This window comes from Osmerus eperlanus, chromosome 5 (genome assembly GCF_963692335.1).
Source record: "Osmerus eperlanus chromosome 5, fOsmEpe2.1, whole genome shotgun sequence".
NCBI lineage: Eukaryota > Metazoa > Chordata > Actinopteri > Osmeriformes > Osmeridae > Osmerus > Osmerus eperlanus.
Window position 1 is genome coordinate 202465 of NC_085022.1, and position 12823 is coordinate 215287.

The 12823-nt window shown below is 44.5% G+C and overlaps 1 protein-coding gene across 1 annotated transcript in view; it reads right to left on the reverse strand.

Moving 5' to 3' along the window:
* Nucleotides 1-349: 349 nt before the first annotated feature.
* znrf1 (zinc and ring finger 1) overlaps nucleotides 350-12823 on the reverse strand; it is a 44770-nt gene continuing 32296 nt past the window's right edge. Inside the window, exons 3-5 of the mRNA XM_062460859.1 lie at nucleotides 6343-6448; nucleotides 4948-5035; nucleotides 350-4816 (exon numbers count right to left, since the gene is read on the reverse strand). Coding sequence (XP_062316843.1) covers nucleotides 4978-5035; nucleotides 6343-6448 — 164 coding nt within the window. The 3' untranslated portion in view covers nucleotides 350-4816; nucleotides 4948-4977. The remainder of the gene's footprint in view (nucleotides 4817-4947; nucleotides 5036-6342; nucleotides 6449-12823) is intronic.

Consider the following 12823-nt stretch of genomic DNA (forward strand, 5'->3'; position numbering starts at 1 on the left):
GAACAGCAACATAAAGCTCTCCTGGAACAGCTAATAGAGTTAATAATAACAGTTATACTGTTAGACTGCACTTACAACTTTAAGGTAACCAGGTGAGCTGAAGATACAAAACTGTATTTACTGTAACTTCATGTTCAGGAAAATAATGTTTTGAAATCAACTTATTATGTTCATGTAGTCAAACCTACATCAATGAAAAGGACAGTGAAGGTTAAAGGTTATTTACAGAATTAAACAATACAGTGAAGATGGTAAATATGTCCAGAAGTTACAGGACACTCATCAAAGTAGTGATGCAGCTCAAACTGAAACTGTGGAAATGAGACGGGAGAAATTTAATTTTGACCTTTTTTTATTGTCATTATATATATAGATATATATATATATTGTACTGCACATCCAGTTGACAGTAATCTGGTACCTCAAAACCCAGGCAGCCATTCACATCCTCTGAAAAACAAATACAAAGTCAAATGAAAGAAAGAAAGCAAAAGATGGGAGTAGAGTACTGCCCTTGGGGGTGGATGGGTGTGGGGAGGCTTATAGAGAAAGGATAGGAGGGGGGCTTAAAGTAAACACCTGAATATAACAGGAGTACTGAAGGTGTGGTTGATTTTTGTCTGAGTTTACACTACAGGTTGGTTCCATTGGCGCAGTTTTACAGGTTGACCTAAATGAAGTGCACCCCTGTATGTAATAGTACTGGCAGGCTGCTTGACCTGACTGGTCATCACAACAAAACCAGGTCTCAGAAAACTCATAAATGTTAAAGTTTTGTTCAAATGATTTACTAATGTACTTGTATTATAATAATATATTCATTTAACAGGTGATTTTATCCAAAGAGATATACAGTACAGGGGGGATTTAAAGTTGCAACCTCCTGGACAGTCAAATTATTTAACCAACGAGCTATACTCTCCCCTTTTAACCTTTGTTGCTTAGGCAGGTCAATCCTCAGGCACTATAGTGGCCTACACAAGCTGATGAATGATCTGATGGAAACTCATCTGGGTCTCCAGGAGTCATTCTCTTATCTCCCACCTCCACTCCTCCCTCCTACTGGTGCTGTCTGGTCAGATCAGCTGGTTCTCTTCAGGTTATGGCGTGTCATCTTCTCCTGTGTGGAATGGGGAAGGGAAGGGTGGAAACCATCGGGATGTTGCCATGGTGAGTTAGTGACCCTAACCCTCAGTGGGCCTCTGAAGAGAGCCTCAGGCCAGGATCTCTACTCCCTCATAAGGTATAAATGGAGGGAAAAACACCATCCAACCATTTCATGTCTAACTTCTCTCTTTTATCTTGTTGTCTAACATCTTCCTTTTTTTGTATTTGTCTGCCGAAGGCCATTGACAAGTCTTTGTGGCAACAATTTTGCTGGTACCCCACAGTAGTTGCGCTGTAGAGTCGTAGCTGTAATCATTTTGTGTGTGTGAGTGAAAGACTCGTGTTTTAGATTAGTTTTGCGACACAAGATGAGTGAAAAACATGCACAATGCTCACCTCACATAAACTAGCTAGTAGCTAGTATGGACTCCTGAATGTCTGTAAAACATGTCAGACAAAACAGATCTGCAACCTATCACAATGATAATGTACAAACAGTTGTGAGCTGTATGGCAGCCATGTTTGTTTTGGTAGCCAAATATTGGAGGAAATATGTTCCAAGAAACTGACGTAGGTACTGTCTTTAACTTTGTGCTCCTCAGAGGCAGCAATTATGAAACTACGCAGATGTCAGTAGTATAATGTGTGCTGCGTAATCTTTTCATTGTCCTTTATGTTTCAAATAGCGTGTTATGTGGCCCAGATTAATGTATTGTGGACCAGACCAGACTAGACTACATGAAACCAGACTAGACCATGGTTAGATGAGGCCAGACTAGACTACATGAAACCAGACTAGACCATGGTTCGATGAGGCCAGACTAGACCAGACTAGACTATATGAGACCAGACTAGACCATGGTTAGATGAGACCAGAACAGACTAGACTAAACCAGACTAGATGAGACCAGACTAGACCAGACGAGACTAGATCAGACCAGAACAGACCAGGGGCCAGTTGCATAAAAATAGACCTAGTCTTAGGGCCCAATCTTGCACCCAGCGCAAGTATCATTCCTAGTTTTCACTCGACGCAAAACAGACTTTTCCCTCCACAGACACACAGGTAAATTAGGGAATGACCTTGCGCTGCCGGGGGCGGTTCAGCGAAAAAAGAAGGCGTGTTCTGGCGCAAATGTTCCCTGGTGCTATTTTTCAGTTTCAGAAAAACAATCCGCCACAGAACAGGAAAAACTTAGTCTAAAGTCAATGGCGCGTTATTCAGATGCTATTTTAAGGGCGCATGCTTGGCCCGTGCGCACTGCTGGCGAGGCCAAGGTCTTTTTCCTGCGAAGCTACGTTACATTGTTTTAATTTATTGTATGCCTGTGATACATTTCTTTCATGTCAATGATTAAAAAGATTTTCATGAGAAATCTCTATGTATGTGAACTTGATTTGTAACAATTGTGGCAATTTCCTCCCACGCCTGTTTAACCGAAGCTAATTTGGGTGGGTTTCTTCTCCCATCCCAATCAGAATCAGAATTCGGTTTATTCGCCATGTATGTTACACAAACACGGAATTTACTGTGGCAGGAAGGTGCAAACAATAAACATATACGGGTCTTAAATTAAGTAAAAAAGTACAATGGTTAAACTAATTCTAAGAACTAAACAATTAAAAAATATAACTATTTAAAAAATAATATATAAAAATAAGGGCTTTTACGGCCCTGACGAGAACGTTGGTCTCCTTGGCTGTGAACCGCTCCTGGCGTGCGCCTGGCAAATCCGCCGTTATAATAGCAATCCGCCATGGAACAAGCGCGCCTGCTCTTAAAGGGAATGTGAGATGACGCTCTGATTGGTTTATTGCACGTTACGCCCAAACCACACCCATTAGTAATGTAGCTACATAAGACCAACCCATTTTAGATTTGCGCCAGGCGCAAAGTCATTTATCCCGCCGGTATGATAGCAACAGCGCCAGAGTCCCGCCCACAAAGTTACTTGCGCTTTGCATTTTGATACTTGCGTTTCAGATTGTTAAAATGGGGCCTTAGACTTAAATGTAACTTTAAGTCTGACTTGCCACAGACACTTCAATTTACCAGTTGCATAAAGCTTTCCTATGAGTGACTAACGTAAGACTGACTTCTGTCGCGCTTTGCATTATGGGTAAAATAAGATACTTCGCGAAAAAAGAAAACATTGCGGACACAACAGCTACACTTAACAGAGGAAGATCGATACATTGCACCCTGCTGAAAACCTGATCTGTTTGGAGGAATACAATACTGAAAAAGTTGTTATAAAGTTAATTTGTATGCGTCTTTAAGCTTCTTAATTTAACCCTAACGCTACTTCTATTTATATCCAACAATCCAATGCAGAAGGCTGGAGTCAATGCAATGACTTATGTTGTCATCTACTAACTCGTTTAATAAAATGATATTTTAGTGGAAAAGCAGACCCCAGTTAAATTAAACTTAATTGCTTTTGTAATAATTATGCTAAAATAATGACGTACTAACAGATTGTTGGCATAGCAACTAAACCCTTATGGCAAGGTTTAGCCAGGGGGAGAGGTGGCTAACTTTCCTAATGCAAATTAAGTCAGTCTTACTATTTATGCAACAGACAGGCTTAAGTAGACTAGTCTAACCTGACAATTAAAGACTTTCTAAGGCTAAGACTAGTTTTAAACTAAGTTTATGCAACTGGTGCCTGACTAGATGAGAGCAGACTAGACCAGACTAGATGAGACCAGAATAGACCAGACTAGATGAGACCAGACCAATCTAGATAAGGCCAGGCTAGATAAAAGTAGACTAGACGAGATGAGATCAGACCAGACGGCATGGCAACAATGCTGTCTGAACAGTGTGGTGTGGTGTGGTGTGTAGTTACGTTAATGTGGTGTGTCATCATGTCCCTTCTCGGGATGCGGACTCGTACTGTCCCATGCTCTGACAAGTGCATTGGTAGGTCAGGTGATAACACACTAAACCAATCACTTCAACCTCACATACACATGTGACTGACACCCTGTTAACCTAGCACATGGACACAGTCCCCCACAATACACATGTACAAGTACACACACACGGAAGTTTAACCTGACTGACATTGTAACAGCCCCAACACACACGCACACACACAGAAGCACAAGCTACAACCCTGCCACCAACCACTCCTGGATACAGAGTGAACACTGACACCAACAGTAGCTCAGCCCCGGGCAACCAGACACAGGCTGTCTGGGGGTGCTGTCTGGGGGGACCCATGTTGGGGAGGCCAGGTCCTCTGAGTTCCAGTGAAGCCCAGACACAGGCACACCTCTCAATACAGATCTTCCTTTTTCTCTTCATACTTCTCTCCTGTCTAGGGGCCACAGAACAGTTGGGCACTGTGCCAGATCCAAGATGGAGTCCAGTGGCCCACAGTTCCAGAGTGGTCCCATAGTATGTGCGCAACTGGCCTCCATTTGGGAAGATAGAGGCCCCCAGCCCTGGGCAGAGGCTGGCCTTGCTGGTGGTGGTGGGGTAGTTATCAGTAGTGCTGGGAGGGAGGAGTGAATGGGAGAGGGTCTGTAATGCAGGTGGCTGTAAGTGACAAGATAAGCTTCATAGTAACTCTTGGTTCTGTTTTATGGGAGCTGTGGATATATATTGATCAATATGATAAACAGGTCTTTTTGATGGAATTATAGATTGATTTATTAATTTTTTTGAGTGGTGTCCAGATAGCCCCACCAGGACCACGCCCTGTGGGGGAAGAGAGGGACGGATACTGAATAAACATATTTAAACACATAAGGAAAATGTGTGTGAGTCTGTGTGAAAATGTGTGCGTGGGATGTGTAGTGTGTATGTGAGAAAGTGTGAGTGTCTCGTACCTCAAGCAGTTGTTATAGTAAGCACACTGTTCAGTCAGAGGGGTGTTCAGGGCAGGAACGGTTTATCTCAAACCAGGAATCTATACAGCTGTGAAAGACAGGGTTCATTCACTGTTAATGCACATCTTGTACTGATTTTTCCTAAAGAAACTTTGCTAGTAGGTCGCGATAGATAGCATGCAAGCAGGTCCCTGTGGAGAGCATGCTAGCAGGTCCCTGTGGAGAGCAAGCTAGCAGGTCCCTGTGGAGAGCATGCTAGCAGGTCCCTGTGGAGAGCATGCTAACAGGTCCCTGTGGAGAGCATGCTAACAGGTCCCTGTGGAGAGCATGCTAACAGGTCCCTGTGGAGAGCATGCTAACAGGTCCCTGTGGAGAGCATGCTATCAGGTCCCTATGGAGAGCATGCTAACAGGTCCCTATGGTCCCACAGGTCCCTGTGGAGAGCATGCTAGCAGGTCCCTATGGAGAGCATGCTAACAGGTCCCTGTGGAGAGCATGCTAACAGGTCCCTATGGAGAGCATGCTAACAGGTCCCTATGGATGCATGTTAGTATAGAACGTTTTAGGATCCTGAGCCACAGCCCTGACTGGATCCCTCTGGATAATGTAGATAATCACTTCTGTATGTTATCAATCTAACTGTGTGTGTTTAATCAGAATCAGACTCACAAACTCTCATGCTTGTGTGCAGAGGCACATTAGTGCATGATTTATGTTTCATACGGTATACATGTGTGAGTGTGAGTCTGTGTGTATGAGTCTCTGTGTGTGTGAAGCATGTGTGTGTGTGTGAGTGTCAGAAAAGTTAAGAATGTAACCTTTTATTCTGTATAAAATGATACTGTGTTTAGCTTTGTGTGTAGAGAGGCCACCCCCAAATGAACTATAGGCAAGGACCAGGCTTAGGTAAACAGGAAGATCCCTTATCTTATCTGAGGATGTCATTTAGTTAGCCTAAGCAGGGCCACTTCAAGACGCACACACAGACACTCACACACGTGCGCAAGATCTATGCAAGGGAGACAATAAAAGAAGAGCCATGTGACAGTTGCATGTCTTTGTACGAACCAATGACTGTTGAGAGCATGTCATTTAAATGGTTAGCTAGCACACAAGCTAGCAGACAAACTTTGTAACCACCATGGCTACTTGTCTCCTTGCAGCCAGCCGCAAGTAATAAAGCTTCCTTGACTTCTTCACCGATTGTGCAATACTTGATAAAAGTTTAATATTTCTGACAGTGAGTCTGTGTGTGTTAAGCATGTGTGTGTGTGAGTCTCTGTGTGTGTGAAGCGTGTGCGTGTGTGAGTCTTTGTGTGTGTGAGTCTCTGTGTGTGTTAAGCGTGTGTGTGTGAGTGTGTGCGCATGCTTGCACGTGTGTGTGAGTGTGTTCACCTTTTGTGGTAAATGCAGAGGCACGGCAGTCTGGCTATGGTGTCTCCCTGCTGCAGATCCTCTAGGCAGATCACACACTCACCTGCATCTCTGGACAGCACATCATCTGTCACACACAACAAGAAAGAACAACATCACAGCAAATGATCAGAAGTGCACCTTTAACTCCATAGACCACAGCCCTGCATCAGTGTCAGTGTTGTATCAGCACAAGTTGACCCCTGACCTTCTCCCAGATCCCATCTGAGGGTCTGGAACCACGAACAATCCCAACAGCCTTGAGAAGTGTGTGTGTGTGTGCATGGGGGGATCTAAATAAAGGCCGAATTATACTTCTCCGACTCCGTTACGGACAGACGGACGGACGGAGTCGGACGTATTGATTGAATTTATAGTACTCCGAAGTCTGTGGGTGCTGAAAACAATTCACCGCCAGAAGAGTAGGTGGCGCAACGTTTTTTTGTAAGTCGTCGTGGAGTGTTTATTTACCTAGGTTATCGAGAAGTCGGAGCAAATGTACAAATTAGCCGTTTCATCAATAAAATACGCACATTTTCAGCAACAACACTGCCCATTTCTCGCCACATTTTAATTCAGATGCTGATTTACATGTACTGTTTAGCTGAAATATGAATTGTAAAAACTTACAGCAATGGTGGTCAAAGGATTCTGTTCGTCCTGTTTATCACGGCAACCCCGCCCCTGACGCAAGCGGTTCTTAATACGGACCAATCACAGCCAAGGGGTATCCGTAAAATGACGGACGGATAGTCAGGAAAATCAGGAGGTGCACGTAGAGTCCTCCGAGGGGCTCGGAGAGGGCACGGAGAGGGAATTCCTCATCAGAGAGGGCGTTCCCTGTGTCCGTCTCCGTAAAAACGGAGAAGTATAAATCGGCCTTTAGTTAAAGATAGTCATCATTTCATGATTTCTATAAAGAGAAGAACATGTTGGGGGTTTGTGTTTATAGGGTAGTGCTGTGTGAAGGTTAGGGTTAGCATAGAAATATAGGAAGTGTTGGAGGTGGTATGGGGTTCTGGGGTTAGCATAGAGGTTGGTGCTGGTCTGGGAAGGGTCAGGGTTGGTATGGGAAGGGTCAGGGTTGGTATGGGAAGGGTTAGGGATGGTATGGGAAGGATCAGTGTTGGTATGGTAATGGAAGGGTTAGGGTTGGTATGGGAAGGGTCAGGGTTGGTATGGGAAGGGTCAGGGTTGGTATGGGAAGGTTTAGGGATGGTATGGGAAGGGTCAGGGTTGGTATGGGAAGGGTCAGGGTTGGTATGGGAAGGTTTAGGGATGGTATGGGAAGGTTTAGGGATGGTATGGGAAGGGTCAGGGTTGGTATGGGAAGGGTCAGGGTTGGTATGGGAAGGGTCAGGGTTGGTATGGGAAGGGTCAGGGTTGGTATGGGAAGGTTTAGGGATGGTATGGGAAGGTTTAGGGATGGTCTGGGAAGGTTTAGGGATGGTATGGGAAGGGTCAGGGTTGGTATGGGAAGGGTCAGGGTTGGTATGGGAAGGTTTAGGGATGGTCTGGGAAGGGTCAGGGTTGGTATGGGAAGGTTTAGGGATGGTATGGGAAGGTTTAGGGATGGTCTGGGAACGGTCAGGGTTGGTATGGGAAGGGTCAGGGTTGGTATGGGGTGTTATTAAGGTTAGTACAGGAAGTAGTGTAGTTATGTATTGACATGAGTGTTTAGAAGGAATTTGTGTGTGGGTAAAGATTGGAGTTGGGGGTAAAGATGAGGGTTATGTGTAGAGAGGGGGGGTTGTGGATAAAGAGGGGAGGTTGTAGTTAAACGAGGCATGGTGTGGGGCTTTGTAGCGAGCTAAGCTAATTTATAGTCAAAGCCTGATGTCTTTTGTCTCACTTCATCTTTTGCCGTATTTTCTTCTCCAATCTGACCAACATTCTGTCCTCTATATTCTTCTCAATTTTTCTGTATTTCTCCCTCCTCTGCCTTTCTCTCCCTTTTACTGTTCTCTCTCACGCCCTCTCATTCTCTCTTCTCCCCTCCTCCTGAATTACTATATACAATATTGCATATACACACACATAGGTGAGTTACGTATATGTGTTTCTCAGTCTTTGATAGTGTGTGTGTGTGTGTGATCGTGTCAGTCTGTGTGTGTATGTGTGTACGAATGAGAGAGTAAGTGTGTCAGTGTGAGTATGACAGAGTTTGAGAGTGAGTGAAGTCAATTGTAGTGAATTTAAGTGGGATAGTGTGTATGTGTGTGTGGTGGGGGGATAGTGTGTATGTGTGTGTGGTGGGGGGATAGTGTGTATGTGTGTGTGGTGGGGGGATAGTGTGTATGTGTGTGTGGTGGGGGGATAGTGTGTATGTGTGTGTGGTGGGGGGATAGTGTGTATGTGTGTGTGGTGGGGGGATAGTGTGTATGTGTGTGTGGTGGGGGGATAGTGTGTATGTGTGTGTGGTGGGGGGATAGTGTGTATGTGTGTGTGGTGGGGGGATAGTGTGTATGTGTGTGTGGTGGGGGGATAGTGTGTATGTGTGTGTGTGGGGGGATAGTGTAGTCATATCCAGGCCATGGGAGCTGACCCTAACCCTTTGCATGACGATATTTTAATAGCTGTGGTTAAATATAGACCTGACCAATAGAGAGGAAGAAAGACAGGGGGAGAGACAGAAACAGGAGAGGAGACTTTGACTTTGACTATATATATATATATATATGTAACTAGTGGCTAGCTAGCAGTTTTGACTGCACAATAAAAACTGCTAGCTAGCCACTAGTTACATTACAACAACAATTTTGGATCCTACTTACTCATATTGAAACAAAAAACTCAAATCAGCATTTTACAGATAAAAAAAATCTCATCTAAACAAAAAAGACCTCTTGGTTACAACTTAAACACTTAAGTCCTCTACCCATTCACTGTGCACAAGGCCCCTTTCTCCCCCAACACAGCAAGAGAGAGAGAGAAAGACAGAAAGAGAGAGACAGAGAGAGACAGAGAGACAGAGGGAGACACAGAGACAGAGGGAGACAGACGGAGACAGAGAGACAGAGGGAGACACAGAGACAGAGGGAGACACAGGGAGACACAGACAGAGGGAGACACAGAGACAGAGAGAGACAGAACGACAGAGAGAGACACAGAGACAGAGGGAGACAGAACGACAGAGAGAGACAGAACGACAGATAGAGACAGAGAGAGACAGAGAGAGACAGACAGAGACAGAGAGAGACACAGAGACAGAGGGAGACGGACAGAGACAGAGGGAGACACAGAGACAGAGGGAGACAGACAGAAACAGAGAGAGACATAGAGACAGAAAGAGAGAGAGGTGGTGTTTGCTGCTGCCGCTTGAAGGACAGAGACAGCAGCAGGGAAACATCTGACTTGAGATGAGAGTCTGCTATGTACGTCCAGTGTAAAAGTATGTTTACAGAACAAAGTTTGAAAGCAAACAGACTAATCCTGCAGAAGGTTTGATTGAGGTTCACTCTACCCAGGCAGCTGTCCGAGGGTTAGGGTTAGTTAGGGTTGGTTAGTCTCAGCAGGGCGAGGGAGGGGATGGGAAGTGATGACCTTGTGTTTCTGATTATATAGATCTATGCTGCTCAGGTTGGGATGGCAGGCATACTGCCGCAGCCTCCTTCCATGACTCCACATGGTCACCATGGAAACCAGCAGGGAACAACCTGGTGCTGTGTTCTGCATCTTAGTGTTTCTGCTGTGTTCTGCATCTTAGTGTTTCTGCTGTGTTCTGCATCTTAGTGTTTCTGCTGTGTTCTGCATCTTAGTGTTTCTGGTGTGTTCTGCATCTTAGTGTTTCTGGTGTTTTCTGCATCTTAGTGTTTCTGGTGTGTTCTGCATCTTAGTGTTTCTGGTGTGTTCTGCATCTTAGTGTTTCTGGTGTGTTCTGCATCTTAGTGTTTCTGGTGTGTTCTGCATCTTAGTGTTTCTGGTGTGTTCTGCATCTTAGTGTTTCTGGTGTGTTCTGCATCTTAGTGTTTCTGGTGTGTTCTGCATCTTACCCCCCTATTTTGACGATCTGAAACGCAAGTATCAAAGCGCAAAGCGCAAGTAACTTTGTGGGCGGGACTCCGGCTCGGTTGCTATTTTGCCGGCGGGATAAATGACTTTGCGCCTGGCGCAAATCTAAAATGGGTAGGTCCGAAGTAGCTACATTACTAATGGGTGTGGTTTGGGCGTAACGTGCAATAAACCAATCAGAGCGTCATCTCACATTCCCTTTAAGAGCAGCGCTTGTTCCATGGCGGATTGCTATTATAACGGCGGATTTGCCAGGCGCACGCCAGGAGCGGTTCACAGCCAAGGAGACCGACGTTCTAGTCAGGGCCGTAACAGATAGATAAGTGACATTGTATGGGAAAGGCAGAGCAGTTTTCTCATTGCACTAAATTGCCCGCTCATGCTGCTCATTCAAATTCTTATTCTTATTTTTATATAGCCTACCCTATATTTTATTTTTTTAATTGTTTGGTTCTTGGAATTAGTTTAACTATTATACTTTTTTACTTAATTTAAAACCTGTATATGTTTATTGTTTGCACCTTCCTGCCACAGTAAATTCCGTGTTTGTGTAACATAGGCTACATGGCGAATAAACCGAATTCTGATTCTGATGGAGATGGGAGAAGAAACCCACCCAAATTAGCTTCGGTTAAACAGGCGTGGGAGAAAATTGCCACAATTGTTACAAATCATGTTCACATACATAGAGATTTCTCATGAAATCTTTTTATAATCATTGGAGAAATGTAACACGCCATAAATCAAAACAATGTAACGTAGCTTCGCAGAAAGAAGACCCTGGCCTCGCCAGCAGTGTGCACAGACCAAGCTTGCGCCCTTAAAATAGCATCTGAATAATGCGCCATTGACTTTAGACCACGTTTTTCCTGGTCAGTGGCGGAATTGTTTTTCGCAAACTGCAAAATAGCACCAGGGAATGTTTGCGCCGGAACACGCCTCCTTTTTCGCTGAACCGCCCACGGGAGCGCAAGGTCATTTCGACGTGCGTCTGTGGAGGGAAAAGTCCGCTTTGCGTCGAGTGCAAACTAGGAATGATACTTGCGTCGTTGACAAAGTCAATTGCGCTGGGTGCAAGATCGGGCCCTTAGTGTTTCTGGTGTGTTCTGCATCTTAGTGTTTCTGGTTCACCTCAACGTATCCAGACTCACCAGCACATCCCCCCCCACATCAACAAATACACAGACAGACTTATTACACACCAGCAATGTGTGTTTGTGTCCGTGTGTGCACGTGCCTACATATGTGTGTGTGTGTATCTCTGTTTGCGTGTGTGTCTGGGTTATGTGTCCCTCTGTGTGTTTACGTGTGTGTCTGTGCATGTGTGTTTGTGTGTGTGTGAACTCCAGATCTGCTGATGTGTGACAGTCGGTGGGCCCAGCTGATTGACAATAGACCCCAGAGCATTCTGGGAAATAAGATAAGCCACAGCTCTCCCTGTGAGAGAGGGAGGCAGGAATGGGGAGAGAGCAATGGAGAGAGATAAAGGGGGGAGAGAGACAGAGAGAGAGAGAAAGATTGAGAGATAGAGAGGGATGGAAAGAGTTAGAGAGTAATGTACTTGGAACCCAGGGCAGACAGAGAAGTCATGAGAGGACATCTATCTTACTCTTTATCAGCCATCGCTCCATCACTCTGTATTCCATTATTTCTTCTCAGTCTCTCTCTACTGTTCCTCTATCTGTTCCTAGTTTTTTGCCGTTAGTTTTATTAGGGAATCAGGCTAGTAATCCGAAGGTTGCCAGTTCGATTCCCGGTCATGCCAACTGACGTTGTGTCCTTGGGCAAGGCACTTCACCCTACTTGGAGGGGACTAATGTACAGGGACATTCCCCCGAGGCAAGTAGGCTGAAGTGCCTTGCCCAAGGACAGAACGTCAGTCGGCATGACGGGGAATCGAACTGGCAACCTTCGGATTACTAGCCCGATTCCCTTACCGCTCAGCCACCTGACTCCCTTCACCATTTCTTTCTTTCAATGTCCTATTTATTCTTTTTGAAAAATGCTATAAAAGTGAATGAAACATCCAAATTCAATGAAAGTAGTGAAATTATCATTTATTTAACTTGCGAAGAGCATTGTATTGTACCATACACATTGTTCTTTTTGGTTTGAAATGTTTTGGTTGAAAGAAACACACATTTCTGATATGGAAATAATTAGAAAAAGGCTCAAAGCAACCCAAGGACAACAGAATGGGTTAAGGGGAGACACCCCAGGGATAACATATCAACATGAAACCTCCCCAGTGATAACTAATATTAGGTCAAATATTGTTTTCATTACTAGTTTCCTGTAAATGTATGTTTAAATGAGCAAATGATGCATTAAGTTGTAAAATATGATATAATTTGCATACATTTCCAGAACGGAAATCAGAACATTGCATGAAGACAGAATGAAAATCCTTGTTTCATTTTGTCAACATATTAGAGTCCAAAGTTTTTACAAA